At 45.8% G+C, this 24,911-nt stretch overlaps 2 protein-coding genes and 1 non-coding gene across 3 annotated transcripts in view; 1 reads left to right on the forward strand and 2 right to left on the reverse strand.

The window, feature by feature from the left end:
• Nucleotides 1-24,570, reverse strand: part of Gpat3 (glycerol-3-phosphate acyltransferase 3) — a 58,494-nt gene extending 33,924 nt beyond the window's left edge. Inside the window, exons 1-3 of the mRNA XM_028867280.2 lie at nucleotides 24,399-24,570; nucleotides 23,803-24,108; nucleotides 10,039-10,105 (exon numbers count right to left, since the gene is read on the reverse strand). Coding sequence (XP_028723113.1) covers nucleotides 10,039-10,105; nucleotides 23,803-23,943 — 208 coding nt within the window. The 5' untranslated portion in view covers nucleotides 23,944-24,108; nucleotides 24,399-24,570. The remainder of the gene's footprint in view (nucleotides 1-10,038; nucleotides 10,106-23,802; nucleotides 24,109-24,398) is intronic.
• LOC119088668 (cytochrome c oxidase subunit 7C, mitochondrial-like) lies at nucleotides 5,006-5,234 on the forward strand. The gene is given in 2 exon segments (XM_037209224.1): nucleotides 5,006-5,109; nucleotides 5,111-5,234. Coding segments are annotated over 2 exon segments (165 nt in total). The 3' UTR covers nucleotides 5,172-5,234.
• On the reverse strand, nucleotides 11,848-11,953 carry LOC114691898. Its single transcript, XR_003734299.1, has one exon. It is a non-coding gene; the product is annotated as a small nucleolar RNA U13 (small nucleolar RNA).
• Nucleotides 24,571-24,911: the final 341 nt, after the last annotated feature.

A 24,911-nucleotide genomic window follows, 5' to 3' on the forward strand; every position in this document is an offset into this window, starting at 1 on the left:
GAATGAGAAATATGCCCCATAAGCTCAGGCATTTGAACACTTGGTCCCTAGCTGGTGGCACCGTTCAGGAAAGTTTATGAAGTGCCACCTCACTAGAGGAAGTATGTCCCTGGGGCTTGGCTGAGAGTTTAAAGCCTTGCCCCCACCTTCCGGTTCACTCTGCTTCCTGTTCAAGGTACGATCTCTCAGCTTCCTGCTCCTGCATGCCTGCCACTTGTCCCCATGCTCCTCGCCAAGATGGACTCTTAGCCCCCTGAAACAGTAAACCCAATAAACTCTTCTCTGGAGATCGCCCTGGTCATGGCGTAACTAATGCAGTCCCTATCCCCTGGGGCTGGATGAAGGGTCATCAGCCCCATCCTGAAGCTGTGCAGGAACTCCAGCCAGCCATTCCCCTGGGATACCAAAAGATGCATCTGTCAGGAGTTCCCAGGGTTACACGCTAGACATCGGGAAAGGGGTGAGGAAAGCAAACCATCCTTTCTTGCTGGGTCACAACAACAGGGGCAGAGGAGGTGCCATCCGTCGAAGAGTCGCCTCAGCCAGCAGGATGAGAAGAAGCAGGTGCTGACCAGAGGCACAGGAAGAACGGCAGGATTCTAGAGTAACGGGGGTGGGGGGGAGTGTAGGAGGGGCTTCTGCACAGGACAGATCCGGATTCCTTTTCAGACAGCCTTGACGGGTGGTGCCATCTAGATCAGGCTGCTTGAACTTCCTCCCCCTCATCAGCAAAGTGGGGGCTAACAAGACTTCTCTCACACAAATAATGTGCATCGTGTTGGGAGGAAACATTTCAAATGGTCAGTCTGGGAGTGGGGCCAGCAGACGCACGGACATTCGGAACCTAATAAGCCAGAGGCACGCACGTCTCTGATCCGCTTCAAAGTTAAGCAAATCCTCGGCCGAAGGGTGAGACCCAGACACAAGCATTGCCTTCTCGTTGGGTTAGAGCTACAGTCGGTAGGGCCTAACCTGTCTCTGCCTTTCTGGGGAGCACACTGCCTTGCGTGCCAGTGATCTCTGTTAAACAGGCTGCTCACACAGCCAACCTTCTTCCACCCTCATTGTCCTGTCGTCCCGCTCTTCCCCAAATCAACCACTGAGAACCGGAAACCAAGCCCTGCTGGACACAAAAGTCAGCCATGTTAACAATGGTGTACACTAATAGCTGAATGCACTACTGTGGTAGCTGAGGATCGGGCGGGCGGACAAGGAAGGATCAGCACGCCTCCGAGGTTGTCAGATGGGCGTGCCCCGCTGTTATCTAGAGGCATCAGGCAGGAATGCTGCTAAGCATCTTACAAGGAAACTGCACCCCACAACAAAGAGTCACCCAGTCTAAAACACAGTTCACAAGCCCAACTCCCCCAAGTAATACCTTTCTGTCAACAATGCCTTTGTTCCTCAGGTTTAAATTCTAGACACCACTCAGGCTGAAGGCCGGTGTGTTTTGAAGGAGGCAAGCACCAAGTCCGACCCCTGGGACAAGTACCTAGTTTCCATTCCTGTAAGACTACCGAGTGCCATTTGTCAGAGTCGTGATTCAAAGCTGAGGGCCAGGAAGCTGGTGTCTCAGCAGAAGGTATGCCCTACCACACCCAGTCTGTGAGCTGCTGGGGAATTGAACCCTGGGTTTCATGCATGTTAGGCAAGTACTCTACCAATTGAGGACCTCCCCAGGCCCAGCTTCAGATACCTTTACAGAAAGAGCTAAAGCTAAATCTCCACCTTGCCACCTCCTTCCCAGAAGACCACTCTCTTGTAGTATTTCTCATTTCCAAATTTATCTGTAAATGTTTACATAAATATGTAGTATCCATACTCAGTGGTAAATTTTAATGTGTGTGTGTGTGTGTGTGTGTGTGTTGCTTGGATTTAAACTCAAGGATTCTCATGCTGGGCATGGTTGTGTATGCCTTTAATCCCAGCACTCAGGAGGTGGAGGCAGGCTGGTCTACTTAGTGAGTTCCAAGACAGCCAGGGCTATACAGAGAAATCTGTCCTGGAAAAAAAAAAAAAACATTTAAGGCAAACCCAACCCTCAAGGGTTCTCACATGCTAAGCATTGTAACACCGAGCAACACACTCTCAGCCCCCATGGCAGGAAATTTTAAAGAAATACTGATCACAGTATATATTTTCTTTTCTCTTAACATTCTCCATGTAAGTCCAGTTAATTCGCTCTGGCTACTATACAGTGCTAGAGCTAGACCTTGTAAATAAACAGTCCCCCTGAAGTGAAAATGGGTCATTTCCATGTTTGCATTCATCACATACAGTTGCGTCAAGGTCACCTGGTGCATCCACACTTGGAGTTCGGATAAGCTTAATATCTTACAAGACCGTGGACTGTGAGTTAGAGAACAATTTCCAGCTTCACTCAGTAAGTAGTTGTGCTAGGTAGGTTGTCAACTCGAGTTTCTCACTCCCCCTCACCAACCATTAACTGCACATATATCCTCAGGGAGGGGCGGGGGCAGCCACCTATCCTCAGGGAGGGGCAGGGGCAGCCATATATCCTCAGGTGTGAACCCCTTCCCCTTCCTTGACAGGTGCTGGCAGGCCCAATCTCAGGGAGCTCTTGTCCAGGTAATCACAACTACTGTGAGTTCAAAGCCATGTCATGCCCGGGGTCAGCTTTCCACACTTCCCCCTGCCTTCCGCTGACTCATGTGTCCATTCTATTCCCCCTTCCATCTCAGTGTTTCCCGAGCCCGGGAGGGGGGTGATAAAGACGTCCCATTTATCGCTGTCATTTATTCTCTGGACCTTGACCAGTTATGAATGCGTCTTTGCAGCCACTGCTGATCGCTGCTGAGAGAAGCATCTCTGACCAAAGCTCATAGAACACTAGTGTGTGGTAAAGGGCTAGTTATTTAGAAAGCAATTTGACAGGCACATCATGTCCACTCATCTTATCCTGATAGCTTAATATCCACTAGTATACAACTGTAAATGGAGGCCGAGTTTTTCTGTCCTGATTACACAGTCCCAAATAAACATATAAAATTTTATATTAATTATATAATACATTTAAATTAACCCATTTCTATTAATCTATGTTAAAAAAAAAAAAACTATGATGAATTTGAGGCAAGCTTGAACTACATCTGCATTCCAGACCAGACCAGGCTGTAGAGTTAAACCCATGTCTTAGTTACTGTTCTATCGCTGTGATAAGACATCGTGACCAAGGCAAGTTACAGAGGAAAGAGTTCCAGAGGCTCACAGTTCCAGAGGGTTAGAGTCCATGGCCATCATGGATGGGAGTAAGACAACAGGCAGGCAAGGAAGGCTCTGGAGCAGCAGCTGAGAGCTCACGTCTTGAGACACAAGCATGAGGCAGGGAGAAAGACACTGGAATGGCATGGGCTTTTGAAACCCCAAAACCCCCAGTGACACACCTACTCCAACAAGGCCACACCTCCTAATCCTTCCCTAACAGTTCCACCACCAATTGGGGATCAAGCATTCAAACATATGAGCCCCTGGGGGCCATTCTGACTTAAACCACCACACCCTGCTTTGAAAACTAACTTAACAGGGACTGGAGAGATGGTTCAGAGGTTAAGAGTGCTCCATTAAATGTATTATACTCCATGCTTTAGGGTAGTAAGTACTGGGTGTGTATTCAGCAAGTTTAAACCAAGACAATAAATAGTACTTACACCAACTTAACTGATTTAAACAGGCTATGGGGCTAAGGTATAGCACAATGCTACAGCACCTGATTAACAAACATGAGACCTGAATTTGATCATTAGGACCACCAGGGGGAAAAAAAGAACAGACTATCAAAAACAACTTAGTAACTTCCCCAGAATAAAATAAATGTTTATAAACAAATGAAATTTCTCAAAATTTTTGTTAGCAAAATATTCTCCCACACTTCCTGTGTATTTAACGGGTTATTAATGTCTCATAACTAGTGTATACAGGCTATCAATGTAGTTAGTCAAATACCTCACAGGAAGAAGTGCAGAAGCCAAATTAGAAGGAAATATTAGGCAACCTGAATTCTGAACAAGCTTCTCTCTGCACCACATTAGTTTCACCTTAATACTTGGTTCTTGCTGGGTGCTTAGATGGGCGAAAAGGCTGGGGGCCTGAGGTTCAAAGCAGAAAAGAAATACAGCAGTGAGCTAAATTCCCCGTAGGCCATGCAACCCCAAATCTCCCTGCATTGTGCCCGCTGAAGTTGTGGAGGCCGAATGCATTCCTCGCAGCAAACGGTTCCAAGTAAGACCAGAAACACACTCAGGAGCAAGCCAGATGGCTGTGCCCAGCTCTGTGGACAGTTTTTGCCCTGGATGTCTCACTCGCAGATCAGTGCTGACCTCCCTCATACCAGCTGACTCTTTGGTAACCATTCTGGAGTCCCAGCGTCATCTTGCACTTACACTACAATTCACCTGCTGCCGCTAAGATGTCACAAGAAATTACACTAATTCAAAAATGACCAATTCAAGCCTAAGGTTGTCCTGGAATCAAGGACCCAAAGAGTGTGGCCAGCCACTCTTCTGGGTGTCCAGGCGAGGTGGCACACACCTTTAACCCCAGCACTCAGAAGACAGAGACAAGTGGATTTCTGAGGCCATCCTAGTCTACACGGAGAGTTAGTTCCAAGCCATCCACCCCTGCCTATCTTTCCCTTCCTCCTCCTGCGGCTGTAGCTAGTTCATGTGAAGCTAATACCCGGGAAGGGACTAATTATATACCCACCAACTAAACGCCAATATAACAGTTACTTGAAGGGGTTAACCTGCACCTATATAGTAACAATGAGAGAAAGACCTCTAATCCCAAGAAGATGCAGACAAGGGAAGATCCTCCTCATGAGCGGATCCTGAGCCCAATCAATGACACCATCTTCTACAACCAGCACAGGAAAATGAATGTGGCTAAAGACGGAAAAAAGGAGGTCGTGAAGAAAGGAGACTGTGGTGGTGAGGCTGTTTCTGCCGCCTTCCAGCTCTGCGCCCCTGGAGGAGCTCCCAGCGGCACCATGTTGGGACAGAGTATGCGGAGGTTCATCGCCTCTGTGGTCTGTCGCAGCCACTATGAGGAGGGCCGGGGGAAGAATTTGCCATTTTTGGTGTAAAACAAATGGCTTTGGATCTGGATTTGCTGCTCCTTTCTTTATAGGAAGACACCAGCTACTTAAAAAATGAGAATATTTAATTCATCCCTTTAACAGAGTGAAGATTGTTTAAGAGATGTGATCTGAAAATTGGATTTTCTTAAACTCTTATTACTAAATAAAATGGTAAATAAACTAGTGATATAAAAAAAAGACAGAAAGAGGATGACTTCTCCATGAAGATAATATTTCCCTAGGTTCACTTGCAGATGCCTTATATAGTTGAAGCACAGAAGAAATACAGTACGAAAGGCACAGAACTGGTAGAGAGACCTGGTGTGTCATAAAATACATGTTTCCCTAAATAAAAGCAGCAGAAACAATCCATGTGAGCCTGCAGAAGATAAGTAGTTACCACCCCTCCCTAGCCAATCTGTGCCTCGCAGGTCCTCCAAATGTATTATTATCGGGACAAATAATTCAGAGGCATGTCAAAAATCACACCGCCCGGGGGCCCCCAGGCCTGCCTGTGACCCTTTGCCTGAGCTGGATGGCTCTGCACCGACTTGTGCTTCTGTTGGCTCCAGTGCAGAGACACGATGCTCCGCAGCCGGAAGGTTGCACCAGCCAAGCACACCAGGACTCAGTGCATTTCGTCACCCTCTACTGTCTGTCTAGGATTGTGACACCATTTCCCTAATGACCCCAAACACTGGATGGATCAACAGGGCACACACCCCGTAAGTCCAGGCTTCCTAAACATAGAGTCAGAAGTGGGGCAGAGGTGCACAGCGTGCCGTCGTGATTAACATGGATTAATGCAGACACAAATGAGCATGGAACGCAGAACTCCTCTTACACTGTCTTTTGTTTGTTCACCTATCTGAGCGCCTGTCACAGGAGCCTACCGGTGACTATCTCCCAACAGACGCGCATTTTAACGAACTTAGGATCCCACACAGGCCAAGTTTAAATGTCATAGATGCTCCATAACTTAGAGAGTTTATTCCGATTTCACAGGCTAAAGGACAGCACTCTGGATTAAATTTCATAGGTGCTAGCCTTACTCCAAATTAGGACGTATTTTCTCCACCTCTTTCTTTCGAGGGTCTTGTGTAGCCCAAGCTGGCTTCAAAGTCTAGTCAAAGACATCTTGACCTCTTGACCATCTCTTCTTTCTGCCTCTATCATCCTGAGTGCTTGGGATTGCAAGTGTATATGCCACTTCCCTTAGTGTGTGTGGTGCCAGGGATCAAAGCCTGGGCTTCATGTATGCCAGGCAAGCAATCTACCAACTAATTTCCACAGCTCCCAACAGCATACAGTTTCTACAGCTCCTTATGTGCAACCCTTCAGATGATAAATTTCTTACAAAGTACCTGACCACTTGACCATTTTCCATACTAAGTAAGAGGGGCAAGATTTTCCTACTTTTTTTTATATTTAGGGAAAAAAAAAAAAAAAAAAAAAAAAAACAACCCTGAAACTGGAAATAAAGGCAAGTCATTCGAAATGAGTGAGCATTTAAACTGTTGTAAAAACTTGGTGGCAGCATCTGGAACCACTGCCCAGGTCAATTCTAAGCCATCGATGATGCTGGAATGTGGGGGCACAGTTATACCCATCAAGGCAAAGAGGGCAAAAGACCCCAGAGACCCTCCATAGCACTTGCTGCTGTCTCCTGTGTGTGCAGAACTGGCCCAGCAGCCCTCTGAGGCCCAAGCCAGGAGCTGTACATGGACGGTAAACACCTCCAACAGCTAGGGGAAAGACAGGAAGGGAGGATACACTCCCACTGTGTTCTGGGAGGCTCACTGAACGCAGTGGGAGAGGGTGTGTGCTATGCATGACGGGATACCCCCTCAACTTCTTGTGGGCCTTGTTAACTAACCTTGGTGGTGAGGTAAAAAAAAAAAATCCCAGTGAGGGGAGAGAAAGCTTTGCTCCTTAGTTAGAGACAGCCGTCTCAGCCCTCAGGAATTCCCCCCAAGCAAGGCTAGACCAAAGACTCCATCAGAGAGGCTACAGGGCAGGTGAAGGACCACTCCGGGCCTTTTTGAAAACACTTTTGATCCATCTAATGATTTAATTCTTCCTTATTGTTTAGTCACTATTCCTATAAAATCTGACTTTCTAGGAACCTAGTGCCTGAAATGACTGTCAGGATTCTTACTCCCACTGAAACTGTTTCTTTAGGCACATAAATAAACAAGGACTGGTTTTAACTTGTTTCTACCAGAAGCTAACAGGGGTCATAGATTGCATGGGAGAAAGAAGACTGCAGTCAAGCAGCCCTGGGAAAGCTTAATTTAATAATAATAATTAAAAAAATCTCTATCTCTCTCACCTGTGCACTCTTGTTTTTCCAATTTTTTTAAACAAGGTCTTAGTAACATAGTTCACGCTGACCTAGGATCAGCTACATAGCCCAGGCCACCACCACACATGTAACTGCTGTGGATATTGCTCTATATAAATAAAACACTGATGGCCAGTGACCAGGCAGGAAGTAGGTTGCCAGGCAGGAAGTAGGTGGGACAAGGAGAGAGGAGAATTCTGGGAAAAGAAGGCTGAGGGGAGAGACACTGCAGCCACCGCCAGGACAAGCAGCTGTAAAGACTCTGGTAAGCCACCAGCCATGTGGCAAGGTATAGATTTATAAAAATGGGTTAATTTAAGATAAAAGAACAGTTAGCAAGAAGCCTGCCACGGCCATACAGTTTATAAGTGATATAAGCGTCTGAGTGATTATTTTATAAGTGGATTGTGGGACTGCGGGACTTGGGGAACCTGGAGAGAAGCCCTCCAGCAACATGTAACCGCTTACCTCAGCCTTCAGAATTCTGGGATTACAAACATACACCACCATGCCCAGCTAATGCAGTCTTTACTACAGACTTTTCTAGACCTTTGTCACCACACAACAGTACTCTTCCAGAGGAAGGGGCAGTGTGTAGTGCCTCCAAACATCCCCCCTAGAGTCTGACTGTGTTATTACTGGGTTTTTAGGGTGCTGGAGACTGAACTAAGAGCTTCACATACATGAAGTATATGCTCTACCATCGAGATACAATCCCAGACAAGAGCTGTGGTGGGTTTTTTGTAAACTTCTTTATTATTTATCTGAATGATTTTTCATTCTGTGTCTGTGTGTGGTGTGTGCACATGAGTCCAGATACCTGTGGCAACTAGAGGGAACTCCAGATCTAGAACTGGAGTTAGGGGTGGTTGTGAACCGCCCAGTGTTTGTGCCGGGAATGACGTTTGGGTCATCCGCTTGCTCTTAACCACTGAGCCATCCCGCCAGCCTGCAGTTTTATTTCTTGTTCAGTGTTCCCAGCCTTCAGCAGGAAAATGTATCCCAAGGAGTGCGCTTTGAGAGCATCTGACTAGAAGTTAGAATGAAACCCTGATAAAATCTCAGCTTCTAAATTCTAACCCCCAGGCAGTCCGACTGGTCTCTGCGATGGTTGGGATTGGTCTCTGCTGCGGTTTAAGGGTAACCTCAAAGGTTCCTGTGTTAGGGGACTGGTCCTCAGCGTGGTGGCACTGAGCTCTGTGGACTTCTATGAGGTGGGGCCTCAAATGAGTCCCTGGGTCACCAGGGTGCTGCTGCCCTGGAAGAGGCTCTGCCTCTGCAGCCCTGTGGCAGTACTTGTAGCTATGAGTTGGTCAAGCTTGAGACAGACCCCTGAGTCTGCTTCTGGCTCACGACCGGAGAGGCTTCCTCCTCCCACACCCCACCTGAGCTCCACCGTCCTCCAGATGTTCCAGGAACTGAGAGCTGCACCCTGCTCTCACAGCTGAGTAGAGTAACCCACCCCGTGTCTTGTGATAGTGATTTAAAAAAAAAAAAACTGACCAACAGCCCTCCCCCCCACCCCGACCCTCATGAAAAAAATTACCAGTCTCAAAATCAAGATGCAAACGATCAAAGTAAAGCAAAGAACTTACTGGTTCCATCAAAACACACACACAAGCAAAGTCAAAGGACACGTTGAAAACTAAGGTGAGGGCTGGAGAGATGGCTCAGAGGTTAAGGACACTGGCTGTTCTTCCAGAGGTCCTGAGTTCAATTCCCAGCACCCACATGGTGGCTCACAACCATCTGGAATGAGATCTGGTGCCCTCTTCTGGCCTGCAGTCAGAACACTGTATACATAATAAATAAATCTTTAAAAAAAAAAAAAAACTAAGATGAAAAACATAATTATCATGCCAGGCGGGGGTGGCATACACCTTTAATCCCAGCACTTGGGCAATAGAGGCAGACGGATCTCTAAGTTTGAGGCCAGCTTGGTCTACAGAGAGTTCCAGGACAGCCAGGGCTACACAGAGAAACCCTAAACCAAAACAGAAAAAAAATAATTTTTTTCTGATATTTTCAAATTAACAAAATTTTCAATGTAAAGATCAGAAAGCTCAAACAACACTAATATATGTATAAAACATAGAAATTCTATTGTGTAATCACTGAATAATTACAATGGCCATATAATCTACAGCAAATGGAAAATGTAGCAGAGACAACAATAACTCCTCCCCCCCCCCAAAAAAAAAAACCACACAAAAACAAATAAACAAGTAGTGAGTATGTAGAACTGTGAGAGACTGAACCACACCAAGTCCTTGATTACATGTAAATGAGCTGAATCCTCACGTTAGCTTGTAGGGGTACTGTAACAAAGTACACACTGCCTGCTTGTATCTCTTTTCATCCCCGGCTACATCTTTAAAGCCACAAACTTGCTCTTCAAATGCAGGTCTTAGAAGAACCCAGAGAGGAACTAACACATACTGCCCAACCCTCCTGATAACAACTCAGGCAGCTACCGTTCTACAATACAGACAAAACGATGAAGAACCTCAGGCCTACAGAAGACACTGCTGGACCAACTTCAGACTGTTTGCAGATTTAAACGATCGTAATGAAAAAAAAAAAAAAAAGCAAGACTTACCCACAGAAGCTGAGTTTTTAAGAACTGACTCCTTTGGGGCTCCTTTTTCAATTCGTAATGTGGCCCACTGTTCAAAACAAGAAGCGTTCATTGAAATTCTTCCATAGACACATGCAAACACCAAAACACACTTATATAGAAGTGACGTTAAAAACTAAAGCTGGGCACCGTCTGATGAGGAGAGACACCCCAGGGATTCTCTATGTACACTATTGCTAGGATGAGGGCTAAAGTTAGATTTTAAGTTTTAATACTCTGCTTAAGAGATCTAGAAAACAAAAAACGCCTCTAACCTGTGAGCCCCACTTGTCCAAGGACAGATGACCTCCTAGAATGCTAGGGGCTGTTCATGTAAGGTAACCAGCCACCTGTCTTCCCATCTGTACACAAGGTTGGCTGCCCCAACTGCACAGGAGATGCTTGGTCACATGTAGGCAGGAAGCTCATCAGGACACATGCTTGCCCTGGATTGGACAAAGGTGAGAAGTGCGTGGCCTTGCAGGGTTTTATAAACACCGGACTAACTCTCCGCCATTCTCTGGGAATCCCAGGTATGGACCCGGCCAGTGTCCACAGTCCTGGCCAGTATTTAATAAAACTTGCTTCAAATTTGGCTCAAAAATTGTGGTCGTGGTCTTATTTTCACCCAGAGGGATTAATTAACACACGTCTTTTGTATGCTCCTAGAGCTGTCTGTCACTGATGACGTCCCAACAAATACTTAAGTTACTTCTTGAGAAAGGTGGTGAAGCTGGTAGGGTAAGAAAACAGGTTATAGCTGTTTTCAACAATGTCTGGACCAGAAAATAAGGCCCACCAAAACCCAAGCCAAGGGGGCGGGGCAAAGTATGTGATCTCTAAATGCTATGTTGAAAAAAAACACTTGCACTTTTTAAAGTATGATGTCAAATGGTAAGTAATATTACAATGCATAAGAAATGTATGGGGCTAAAGAGAGTGTTTAAGAGCATTGGCTGCTCTTCCAGAGGACTCCGGTTCAATTCCTAGCACCTACATGGCAGCTCACAACTGTCTGTAACTCCATTCCCAGGGGATCTGACACCCTCACACATACATGCAGACAAAACACCAATGCACATAAAATAATAAATAAATCTTTTTTTAAAAAATGTATGAATAGGGGGATGGGCTGTATGTAGTTAAGGTGGTAGACTGCTTGCGGGCCTTGCATGCATGAAGTCCTGAGTTCAATTTCCAGCATTGAAAAAACAAAAATCAGTAAAAATCACCAGAAGACCACCTCACCCATTTTTTTACCTATTAAAATGCATAAGGAACATGTAATTGGGAGGGTACAGATTGGGAAGTGAAAGACCAGGGATTATTAAGTATCAGTTTGTTCTGAATATACTTAAAAGTATAATGAAAAAATGTCAAAATTGGGCTATCCTGGAACTCACTTGGTAGGCCAGGCTGGCCTCAGAGATCTGCCTGCCTCTGTCTCTTAAGTGCTGAGATTAAAGGCGTGCGCCAACAAGCCTGGCTTCCAAGGTGGTTTTTTTGTTTGTTTGTTTTTTTTTTTTTTTTTTTTTTTTTTTTTTTTTTTTTTTTTTTGGTTTTCGAGACAGGGTTTCTCTGTGTAGCTTTGCGCCTTTCCTGGAACTCGCTTTGGAGACCAGGCTGGCCTCGAACTCACAGAGATCCACCTGCCTCTGCCTCCCGAGTGCTGGGATTAAAGGCTGGGATTAAAGGCGTGCACCACCACCGCCCAGCCTTCCAAGGTGTTTTTAATGACCACTTTAGCTCATTTGTTTCACACACCAAAAGTCACAGGATCCTCTAAGTTCCTATCAGAAGGCTCCTGTGCCAATGTGATAATGATGTGTTGCGGGGGGGACATATTTCATGCAGGGACATGAATGCCCATCACCACACTAAAGAAAGATCCTAAGATGGGTTTTTCATATGTTCTTTGGTTTGGGGTTTGTTTGTTTTTGAGACAGGGTCTAATATAACCCAAGACTGGCCTGAACTCCCTAAGTAGGCAAGAATAACCTTGAACTTAAAAAAGAAAAGGGAACTAAACTCAATGCTGGAGCATTCCAGGCAAGCACTTTACTACTGACCCCAGTCCAGCCCCTCAGCACTAACCTTCCTGCCTCTACCTCCCCAGCACCAGGATTACAAACCACATCTGATTTATGCAAGCCTCGAGATTAAATCCAGAGCCGCATGCATGCAAGTCAAGTAGTCTACCACCTGAGCTATAGCCTGCCCTTTCTTCATGCATTCCTAATATTACCATCATAACCTAAAAGGTGCAGGTGGATTTTTTTTCAGCACAGAATTTAAAGACTTTGCCGATAATGTGCCCCATTCCTGTTAGGTAGTCTAGGTCTTGAGTTTAAAAATTTAGCAATTAAGGGCTAAAGATGTAGCTCAGTGATAGAATGCTTGCCTAGCACATTCAAGGCCCTGAGTTCAATCTCCAGCAGCACATAGATGATAGACAGACCAGACAAGACAGATAGATTTCAGACAGAAAGATAGATACATAAAGGGATAGATAAACAGATGATAGACAGATACATAGATATATAGATGATAGACAGATAATAAAGATACATACATACATGCATGGAAGATAGAGATGATAGATACACAAATACATTGATAGATGATAGATTGATAAACAGGTAGATGATAGATACATAGAAAATAGAGACAGACAGACAGATACAGAATATTTATTTTTAAAACCAATTAAAATGATATCTAAGGTTACAATTCAGATACTAATATCTTTTTCTTTCAGAGACAGGGTTTCTCTGAGTAGCCCTGGCTGTCCTGGAACTCACTATGTAGACTAGGCTGGTCTCTAACTCAGAGATTGGCCTTCCTCTGCATCTCAGTGCTGAGATTTTAAAGGTGTGCACCACCACACCCAGCCTAGATACTAAAGTCTAAGCTGACTAACCTGAAAGCAAAGGGAAAGAGCAAAAGAAGAGGTCAAGTGCATTGTAATAATTATAATTATATATAAGCACCATGAAGGGACAAAAAGATAGGTTAATATACAAAAAGAAATTTGGAAGGCTCTATGTATATGTTCAGACAGAGAGATTAAACATTTTGTTTTTCCAAATAAGCATGAAAACAACCGATAGAGAATAAATAGCCTAGAACATAACACCAAGGTCAAGGAGTGACGCCATCAGGGCCGTGTACACCGGCACGCACACAGCCGTGCACAGCGGCACACACACAGCCGTGCACAGTGGCACCAGCACACAGCCATGTACACCGGCACACACACAGCCGTGCACAGTGGCACCAGCACACAGCCATGCACAGTGGCACACAGCCGAGCAGGACTCTGCCACCTAACTTAGAAGACCTAAAAATAGAGCCACATCCTCCAGGCTTCCAGTGACCCTTCACCACCATGAGACTCCATGCTCATCAGGCTGCATCCTTTCTATTCCTGTTTGGGACACGAGCATTAAACTCTGGATTCCCATCTTCTCAACTGAGGTAAAGGTTAATTTCCATAGTTTCTCCCTAAAGCTTGGACATCTATTATCATTTGTTTAAGGAAAAAAAAAGATAGAGCCGGCGGTGGTGGCACACGCCTTTAATCCAGCACTAAGGAGGTAGAGCCAGGCAGATCTCTGTGAGTTTGAGGCCAGCCTGGCTACAGAGCAAGTTCCAGGACAGGCTCCAAAGCTACACAGAGAAACCCTGTCTCAAACAAAACAAAAAAGAAAAAAGAAAAATATCAGAGATGTGTGTAAAGACAGTGAGAAATGAAGCCAGTCCCATGGACTCCCTGACCTAAGACTTCCAGTCCTCAGAATCCTGAGAAAGAAGGTAAATCTCTGCTGTTTAGCCTGCTTGGCTTGTGTCGTATAAAAGATATTCTTCAAAGAGCAAATCACATCCCTCAAAGAGCAGGACATTTGAGAATGCATACGGTTTCCCCATTTGAGAGAACCAAGATTGCAAAGACTGTTCAAGATAAGCAAATTTCAAGGTTGGAGAAGCAATTCTTCAAAGCCAACAGGAATCTGTGTAGACAACTACTTGGGGATCTGGGTAGCCAACTGCTTGGGAATCTGGGTAGACAACAGCTTGGGAATCTGGGCAGACAACGGCTTGGGGATCTGGGTAGACAACTGGTTGGGGATCTGGGTAGACAACGGCTTGGGGATCTGGGTAGCCAACTGCTTTCCAGTATGTGCTTATTCACCACTGAAAGTGAAGAGGCATTGCAGCCTGCCTGGTGTCAGGGAGAATTTGTCTTCCTATTATTTCCCAGCTGAGACTTTAAGCTCTTGGGACATCTGTTTCATCATCTCTCTAAGGAGGGTCAACACCAAAGGTGACAACAAAGATCAGTGAGCCAGGCAGGGTCTGACACAGATCTGTAAGCCCAACTACGTGGGAGGCTGATGCAGGAGGATCATAAATCCAAGGCCTGCCTCCACTAACTCTAGTCACTAACTCTAGTGATTAAAGACCAGCCTGCATGACTTACTGAGTCCCTATCTCAAAATACAAAGTAAAATGCAGACTTCAGAGACAGCACATGGTAGAGAGCACTTGCTAGCATGTCAAGTCCTTGGGTTCGGACCCCCAGTATGGGGATGTGGGGCACAAATGAGCAGCTCCCCAAGACCACCAGTGTGTCGTCCAACAGGAAACTATTTGTCTTTTACCATGCCGGCTTCTCCACCCATGGCTGCGCCCCTTGGCAGTTCTTCTGGAGACTCAGAGTCTCCTCGAGCTAATCTCAGAATGCCTCTGCCTCAAGACCATGCAGACAAGAGGACCCTGAATACAGAAGCAGCTCTACCACCTTGCTCCTACACCTCACCTCAGTCTTCAGGCCCTGAGGAAAGCTAAAAGACACGGATCTGTCAGCATCTCACCACTTAATTTCCAAAGCCTGTAAGAGGCAAATTCACTAAAGTTTGTTTCAAGCTAGATTTAAAAGAAAAAGATCTCATGTATTCCAGGCTATGGAGATGAGGACAACCTTAAATTTTTTTCTTTTTTTTTTCTGAAATTTTATACATGAATACCATATTTACATCATTTTCATGCCACCCTTTCCCACCTTCCATGTCCCCCACCACTCCCTCTCAAATTCATGATCTCTTCTTCTTTAATTATGAGTGAATGTATATATATTCCTACCTCCACCTCCAAGTGCTGAGATTATAGGCATGCTCGCGTTGCCCAGTTTATGTGGTGCTAGGAATCGAATCCAGGGCTTTAGGCACACCAGGAGAGCACTCTACCAACTCAGCTACATCCCCAGTCCTCAAGTCTGATTTTACAACAAGCCAAAAGCTTGCAAAATTATAAGATTCTCACCCTAGACAATTATAACTTCTTCTAGATCATTATAACTGTAAAGAGTCAAGAACCGACTAAAGAGGGAAGGAGATAAGGAAAACAACTAAAAATCATCTAAAAATTCAGATAGTAGGCTGACAAAAATAGCAGCTGGCAGTTTATCTGGAGCCAAATGGAACTTGCAGAGTCTACCCTACGGCGGACTGAAAATCCTGGCTCCAGATTCAAACTGAAACCCTGATTCTACCCCTGCAGCTGCACGCTACTGAACGCCTGCCTAAATCAATAAGAATAATGACAGGCCCTGTGGAATTAAGATGAATGAAAACCAGCTTCCCTTCATTGCCGTTGCTCGTTATAAACAGCCTGGGTCTTCTAGCACACTGACTATATTGCCAACATCAGAAAGAGTGTCTTTTATACAAACTTGGTAATAGCCTCCTGGAATTATGGGCATGCCTCTTCCAAAGGATGGGAAACCTTTGGTGGATGGAGGAGAGAGTAAAGAGATGAGAGAATGAGCCTAATAGGCAAGAAGAATCAGTTGAATGAGTGTTCACCTTCGAAGTGAACACCTTAAATCTTAGTCTCGTGAGCAGACAAGGCAGTGTCGTACTGTCCCAACCTACACTCTACTAAAACTCGTCACCAACTCTGTGACAGGCACCTTCGTTTCCTCTCCCAGCTTAACCCTCAGAATGATCGTACAGGATATTGGATCTCTACATGCAGAAACCGAGGCTGTGATAAAGTGACCCACCAGAGACCACAGAGCCAGAAACATGGGAGAACTTTTCCATGCCTCCATCTTATTCCTCCAGAACAGGAGGGAGGTTACTCCTTGTCATGCCTACTTTATTTACATCTAGCCCTTTCTTTCTTTCAGGGTTGGCAAAAGAACCCAGGGCTGTGCCCACAATGGGCACTCTACTGAGCTGTATCCACAGCCCCCTCACTTCCTTCCTGTCCATAATTCTATATTCTCTTTCTGTTCCTTGTTTCTTTCTACTCATAAACCTCAAACCATGGAAGAGCAATCCCTCTTGATTCTCATCTTAATGGCTAACCTTACAGTTAACCTGGACGTTGACAGCAGCGGCACCTTGCAATGTTTAACCTCTACTCCTGTTGGATAAACATGAAAACCTCACACACACACTAGAGATTCTGACAGTACATTTGATTATCAGTGGATTTCTCCTGAGGACACCTCCTCAGTCTGAAGTTTTACTTCTCAGCTTGTATCCCGAAACTATTTCCCCCAATATGGCATACATATTACCTAGCAAGTTCTTTTGGTTTGGTTTGGTTTGGTTTGGTTTGGTTTGGTTTGGTTTGGTTTTTCCAGACAGGGTTTCTCTATGTAGCTTTGTGACTTTCCTGGAACTCACTCTGTAGCCCAAGCTGGCCTTGAACTCATAGAGATCTGCCTGCCTCTGCCTCCTGAGTGCTGGGATTAAAGGTGTGCACCACCACTGCCTGGCACCTAGCAAGTTCTTATATACCCTTTAGAAACCATGGTCACAAGACTCACTGAACTGATTCTATCCCAAATATCCAAGCCCTTATCTTCAAATAGCTTGCCACACCAGAAACATGTATTCATATCTAGGGACATCTAACAACAGAGAAAGCAGCATGCAGTAGATGTGCAAAAAATAATTATATGTATGCAAATATACATAATGTATATATGTGTATATATAATGGCAAAAACATAAAATAATGTAATATAAATAATATAAATGTGTAATATTTACAAGTATATAGATAATAATATACAATTTTATATATAGTAATACTAATATATAATTATATATAAGTATATAAAGAATAAGAATATAATACAATAAATAAATATAACAACTTTTTAAATTAGAAATATTTTCTTTAAAGGAAAAAGCAAAGCAAGAATACTCAATGCTGAGAGAGACACTGCCAGCCACTGCCATGACCAGCAGCATGTGAAGATGCCGGTAAGCCACCAGCCACGTGGAAAGGTATAGATTTATGGAAATAGATTAATTTAAGCTATAAAAACAGTTAGCAAGAAGCCTGCCACGGCCATACAGTTTGTAAGCAATATAAGTCTCTGTGTTTACTTGGTTGGGTCTGAGCGGCTGTGGGACTGGCGGGTGACAAAGATTTGTCCTGACTGTGGGCAAGGCAGGAAAACTCTAGCTACAAATGGCCCAACGTGTTGGCAAGAGTTTCCACCTAAAACCTGAGAAAAGATTCTAAAACGGAGCTAAAAACAGTTCCTATTGTCTCTTCAAGTTAGCGGCAGCTGTGTGTTTGAGTTACTGGCGGGTTCCTGGCATGTGCTCGATCTGCAGTATGGCGGGAATGAGGCCTCTGCAAGTGGCACATTAAGCTGCATGGTGGATTTAGCCTTTGCTAGTACAAAACAAAAAGAGGTTTCTGGGCTACACGCTGCTTGATAGAAGCATAGACCCACTATTTCTGAGAGTTGATGGCTCCCAGAGCTGGCGAAAACGTACCACCGCCATGTTGGGAAGCTGAAGTGGGGAGCCAGCAGCCACAGCGCCATTTCAGGCTTAAAAGGCTGCAGTTTAAAGCAATAGGCTCAAGGTAATATAAAAAATAAGCCACATAAAGATGGCTACCACACAGAGAATCTGGATTATGTTCTCTTTGATATTCGTAACTGAAGAAAAACATTTGATTGCAAAAGCTGTTGAGTTATGCCAAAATGTATATTTTAAAGGTACCTTGACTTCAAAATTTGGATGTAAGGATATGTTGCTTTGGAAAGGAGGCTCTGCTTTTGTTTCTACAGAAAGCCAGAGGCTATGGATTTGTTCCAGATTAAGATACATCAGGTTTGACCAGCCAAGACCACCTGAAAGGTCTCTGATGACCACCAGATGATCCAACATCCAGAATCATTTCAAGGCAACTGGCTCAGATGATACAGCTCACGGACTACTCCATGATCCTAAAATTTTCTTTGTGTCCCCATAAGATACAGCGCCCCCCTCCAGCAGGAAGTAGTAAGAGAAGCTACGCCCAAATTCCCAAATATACCAAGCTGGCTTTGGAGATGTGTAAAAGTTAAAACCTTCCTTTTAAAAAAAAGAAAAGGGGAAGTGCTGTGGGATGGTCTGTATGTCAAATTGCTCTGATTGGTCAATAAATAAAACACTGATTGGCCAGTGGCCAGGCAGGAAGTAGGTGGGACAAGGAGAGAGGAGAATTCTGGGAAGTGGAAGGCTGAGGCAGAGAGACACTGCAGCCGCCGCCATGACCAGCAGCATGTGAAGACGCCGGTAAGCCACCAGCCACGTGGCAAGGTATAGATTTATGGAAATGGATTAATTTAAGATATAAGAACAGTTAGCAAGAAGCCTGCCACGGCCATACAGTTTGTAAGCAAAAAAAAAAAAAAAAAAAAATGTTCAATGCTACCTTAATGCTACACTGCAGGGAGATCCTGTCCTACTTAACACAGAAAGGGAGGAGAAGAAGGGCGGGAAAGGAGACATGGGGTGATAGCTCACAGAGAATGAGATGACTCCTAGACTCTCTGTACAGTTCAGCATGTGTGGAGGGCAGAGGACAACTTGACATGCTCACTCTCTACCCTGCCCTGTGGGTTCCAGGGATCAAACTCAGGTCCGCAGGCTTGGTGACACATGCCATTTCACCAGGCTCCTGATTTTTCCTTAGGATAGGACTCACTCTGCAGCTCAACCTCGCCTCAGACTCCCAACAGCCTTGCCTCGGCCTTTTGAGTGTTGAGATTATAGGCATGACCGCTCTGTCAGACAAAGGGAAAGGTTGGTATTTCTAACTCCATGCTGGTGTTTGTAGGTGTTATATTGACATGCTTTAGCAGATCAAAAGATTTTCTTCTGTTTCTACCCGTTAGTAACTATCTGTAACTACCTGTTAATAACTATCAACATATAGTCATTGTACATAGTGATGGGTTTCATAAGGATATTTTTGTTCAGCTGCATCATCTACTTTGACCAAAAATCACCACATACCTGCCACTCTCCCCCCATTCACCCCCCATTCACCCTCTCTCACTAGCTTCTTCCCCCATCGACTTTTCCACACACACATACATATGTGTATATATATTCCATGTAGTAAAGAGAACATGTAACAATTAAAATAATAATTCTTAGATCCTGTCTCAAAAAAAAAAAAAATAATAATAATAATAATAAATAATTCTTTCTTTTTAATTTTTTAGACTTATTTATTTTATGTGTATGGATGCTTTGCCTGGATGCATACCTGTTCACCACATATTTACAATGCCTGAGGAGTCCAGAAGAGAACATTAGAACCTCTTGGAGCTGGACTTACAGGCCACATGGGTGCTGGAATAGAACCCAGGACCTCTGGAAGAGCAGTCAGTGCCTTTAGCCACTGAGCCATCTCTCCTGCCCAATGACAACAATTCTTATGAGCCATCAAGATGGCTCACAAGATGTTGTTTAAGACAAGGTCTCACTCTGTACCCTAGGCTGTCCTCAAGCTTGAGCAATCCCCTGTCTCAGCTCTCCCGGTATGCTAGGATGACATGTGGTGGTTTCAGCAAGCTACCTGACAATAGATATAACAAGCACCACAGCAAGCTATTCAGCAGGCATCCAAACCCAATTCAACCTCTAGAACTTGAGTATGGTCCTTTAAAAAGCCACCTATTAACAATTTAAAAAAAATTAAGATAAACCCACAATGACAAGGCCAAATGATCTTTTTAAACAGCATATAGTCAGGCAATGCGGCACAGGACTTTAATCCAAGGACTGGGGAGGCAAAGGCAGGCAGCTCTCTGTGGTTTGCTTTTGTTTGTTTTTGTTATTTGCTTGTTAGTTTCTTGAGACAGGGTCTCCTTGTGTATCCCTTGCTGACCTGTAACTGGATATATACCCAGGCTGGCATCATATTTAGAGTTCCTCCAGGCCAGCAAAGCTAAATAGTGAGACTTATTTTCTCTCTCTCTCTCTCTCCCTCTCTCTCTCTCTCTCTCTGTGTGTGTCTGTCTGTCTGTCTGTCTGTCTCTGTCTGTCTGTCTGTGTGTCTGTGTGTATATATCTTCCCCAAAGAATATTCTTGAGACAGCCTAGAATCAAATAACTGAGAACTCACTGAGGAATGGGAGTAACAGAAGCGCCGCTCTATAAATTAACTCTGTAGCCTGTTTATGCACAGCGAACTAAAGATGTCCTAACACTAAAGAGCTGTCATGAATCCACAGGAAATTATCCCTGCACTTGGAGAAAGCAATCCACTGCGGTAAGCCTAGCCTTCCAGAAGTTTCTGAAACAGCTAGCACTGTTGTGGGGAAGAGTGTTAACCCTGGGGTCACACCTTTCTTCCCTGATGAGTCCCTGTGAGGAGCTCCAGGCAGCCATGACCGGCAGTCAGCTGATTCACAAAAATGAATCTCTATCTAAATTCTGTATGGTGAACACCCCATAACCTAATAACTTAGCAATGGAGATGACCGCTTACATTGCCTCCTACCCAGTGTCCAAGATCAACAGCATTCCTGCTTTTACTAGAATAACAGTCCTTAGGAGAAGCTGGGAGGAGGCAGACCTAAAATACCAAACTATATTGGCATCAATGTGCGAAAATGCCACAGGACTCACTGCTTTGGACACCAACTTAAAAAATTCAAAGTTTCTGGAGCATGGTGGGTGGAGCTTGACTAGCATAAAGACTGGAGGTAGTGGTACATGCTTGGAATCCCAGAGCTTGGGAACTGAGGAGAGGGGGTTCCAATGTGTAAGATCATCCTCAGCTACACAAGATAAGGTCAGCTGGGGCTACATGAGATCCTGCCTCCCCATAAAGAGCCCTTTTTTTTTTAATTAAAAAGAAAAAAATGAAAAGTAGACCTCTTTTGAAAACAAACTTCCCCAATTATCAAGAAACTCACCTCTGACACTACATATAGAAGCTCACATCACTAATTCAAAATATGAACTTGGGAGGCCAAGGCAGTCTGAAGTCAGTTCAGATGTCAGATGAGACTGTATACTGAGTTCTGAGTTCCTGGCTAGCTTGGGCTATAGTGTGTGGTGCATGTGTGGGGGTGGGTGGGGTATTGTATGTAGTGTGTGTGTACATGGTGTGTGTAAGTGGTGTGGGGAGGGGTATGCATGCTGTGTATGCTGTGTGTGTGTTTGGTGGTGTGTGTCTGTGCGCATGCATGCATGTGTGAGTTGCTTGGGTTTTAAAACTCATACATATGTGGAGAGAGAGACTATCCCTGAAGTTTCTTTCTGCTCTAGATAGTAAACTCAGGGCCCTGTCAAACAAACTCAAGATCAGAGCCTGGACTGCCAATCAGCTCATCAAACGTAGTAATTTGCCAGCTGAGAACAACCAGGTGGTGACTCCCTCCTTGCCATATCTTTAGCTGTCCAGAAAGATTAAAGCAAGAAAGGCAGTAATAAGCACCTAGGAGCCAGTGTGTATGATTCCCCTTATCTGGTTCTCCAAAGGGCACTGCTGCCCAGGGAACCAGCTCAGTCAATTCAGGAGCACGGGCTGGAGAGGATCATCTGCCGTGTGTGTGGAGTGAGCACGTTTGAATGTCTAACGGGGGAGGAAACTAAAACTCACAGTGTGACAACACTGTGTAATGGTGATAGGAGAAAGGACAGACAAAAACCATGAGGGCTAGCTGGCAAGGTGGTACACACCTCTTCTGTCAATGCCTGGGAGCCTGAGGAAGCAGGATCCAGAGTTCAAGGCCAGTCTCAGCTACATGGTGAGATGCCATCTTGGGGGGGAAAAAAAGTGTGAAGCAGACTGGAGATAAAGAATCTAATATAGCTCCAAGGATTCAGCAAAGAAATAGCCACAAAGGGACAGTCCCACAGGCTCTGGAGGAAAGCATTAGCAGGCAGCCATGGGCTAGAGATACATATCTAGGGACCACTCCTTTACTGAGAAAGGGCAGAGCCATGTCCTATGGGAGGACAGAAAGTACAGCCAAAAAAAAAAAAAAAAAAATACAAACAAACAAAAACCCTGCACAGCTGTAGGTGGTGGTAGAGATGCTGGAGAAACAGCAACCATACCAGCCATTTAATCGTAGCAAACACACAGTGCACCTAACACACAGGCACCCTGCTGAGGACTTCCTGTACCCTGATGTATTTTAAAACAACTATGTGGGGCACTGTGGTAGCACACGCCTTTAATCCCAGCAGTTGGGAGGCAGAGGCAGATGGATCTCTGAGGCCAGCCTGGTCTACAGAGTGAGTTCCAGGGCAGGCTCCAAAGGTATACAGAGAAACCCTGTCTCAGAAAACACACACACATACACCCTTATGTGGAAAGCTAAGTGTGATGCCTCCTATCTGGAAAAAATAAATAGACTGTCAAGAATTCGCGAATTTCAAAGCCAGCTAGGGCTCCAAGAGTGACAGCCTATCTCAAAACCAAACCAAGGGTTGGGGATTTAGCTCAGTGGTAGAGCGCTTGCCAAGTGCAAGGCCCTGGGTTCGGGTCCTCAGCTCTGAAAAAAAACAAAAACCAAACCAAATAAACAGACAGATGAAAATGATATGCAAATAGGTGTTGGTACTTCTACTTGGTAGATGAGTAAATAAAGTACAGGGTCAGATTACCTTCTTAGATCAGACACTAAGAAACAGGGACGAGAGTTAGGTACCAAATCTAGGCAGATCTGTACAGCCTGAGGGGCCTCTCTTTATTAAGACCACTGCCATTTGTCACACTAAATTCAAACAAACCTTTCAACTCTGAATCTCACAGCACTTGCCCCCCTGCATGGAGAGGCCCTCTGAATTTTACTAAAGACCTGGATAAACTCAAGCTGAAGTGGAGTGTGGAAACAAACCAAAGGCCCAAGCTGAGGGCAGAGAACCTTTGCGGTGGTATTCCAGTGTCCCTGGTTAGATAAAAATCCCCATGACTCCACTAAAACAAAATCAGATTTTTCTTCTGCCACCCAGCCACTGGTTTCTTATCTTGGGCATGAAGTGGAACATGATGCCTCTGTGGGACCTCTGAAACCTGGGGCTGTAAAAATTGGAGGGAAGTAACAGCTCCAGAGGCATAGTGGGTAATAAATCTGCTGATACAACAATCAGCTGTCATAGAGTTCATCCAGTAAGTAAAAAAACAGCAGCGATGGCAGAACCCAGGTGGAGGGGTTCCTGTGAGGTGGACTGGTGCTCTTGGTTGGGATCAGCCTGGCTCTCCCAGCAAATAGAGACCCAGTCTTTCTTGAAACAGCAGATTAGAAACTGAAATACTCTCTCAGGTCCCTGCTCCAACCCCACTCCCTACCCTTAACCCCTAACCCCGACCCTTTGCTCAAAATGCTCCCACAGTTCTAAGTCCAGGCGCTCAGTCGCTCCCGGCTCCCTAAGTTCTCAGAGCAGCCGGGGCTCCACATCCTTCCCGGCACTCACTCACCTCCAAGGTTTTCACCAGGATCTTCATGTAGATCTCCGAGATGCCTATAGACAATCCGAAGGCCGAGGGCAACAGGATGAGGCCGATCACCAGCGTCAGCCAGGTGGACAGGAGCTTCATCGCCAAGTCTGCGCCCTCCATGTCTTCGGCGCGCCCTCTGGGAGAGGTCCCCAGGAGATCCGAGCGCGTAGGTAGCAATCCGAGTCCAGGCTGTCCAACGCAGCTCGGAAAACACCGCAAAACACTTCGTCCCACCCGGAGCTGAGCTCCGGGGAGTCCGCGCCGCCCGCCTCACTCCCTTCTGCTCTGCGGAGGGAAAGGCAGAGGGAGGAAGAACTCTCAGAACTACGGCGACCTCCTTCCTCCTCCTCTTAGGTCCCCGCTGTCCCCGGGGGCTAACTCTCCACGAGAGGCCCAGGCCAAGCTGTGGCCACCGCCGCGGGAGCAGACCTGAGTGCCGGGCGAGGAGACCCAGCTGGCGGCGATCTAGGGGACACCCTGGTGCGGTCAGAGCTCACGGAGGCAGCCAGGAACGCGCCCCACCCCGGGCCTGATTTCCTCCGGGTGGCGATTGCGACAACCCCGCGGTGACTCACCGAGGCCCTCGGGGCAGTGAGGATCCCTGCAGGTTACCTGCACCTCCGCGTGGGCTGCGGGCTCTGCGGGCAGCCAGCCGCTTGCTTTCGGGTGCCGGGAGCCCTTTTTCTGCACTCTGCCCTTGCCCCACCCCCCTCGCCACCCAACGGGGAGCTTCCCTGGCAGGACTGCGTCCCGGGGGCACCGCTGCCTGGAGAGCCGCCGCCCTCTGCCCGCCTCTCCCCGCCCCCGTGCCCTGCACTCCCAAGCGAAGGTCCTTTGGGGAGCAGACTTTCCATCTTCACCCATAGAATGGACCCCTGGCGCGTCCCGGAAGCTGCGGAAAATCTTGTTTTGTGAGCGTGCCAAACGACCTCCAGGGAAAGGCTTTCCGGAGGAGGAAACTGCCGAGCAAGGTGAGCAGTCACACGCCGCCGCTCCTGGCTCCCCCACATCTCCTTCCTTACCCTAGCCAGCCGCAGGGTTGACTCCTAACTGAGCAGGCAAGGAGAAAGCTCGCTCGCGCTGTTTCT

The sequence above is a fragment of the Peromyscus leucopus genome, chromosome 10 (assembly GCF_004664715.2).
Source record: "Peromyscus leucopus breed LL Stock chromosome 10, UCI_PerLeu_2.1, whole genome shotgun sequence".
NCBI lineage: Eukaryota > Metazoa > Chordata > Mammalia > Rodentia > Cricetidae > Peromyscus > Peromyscus leucopus.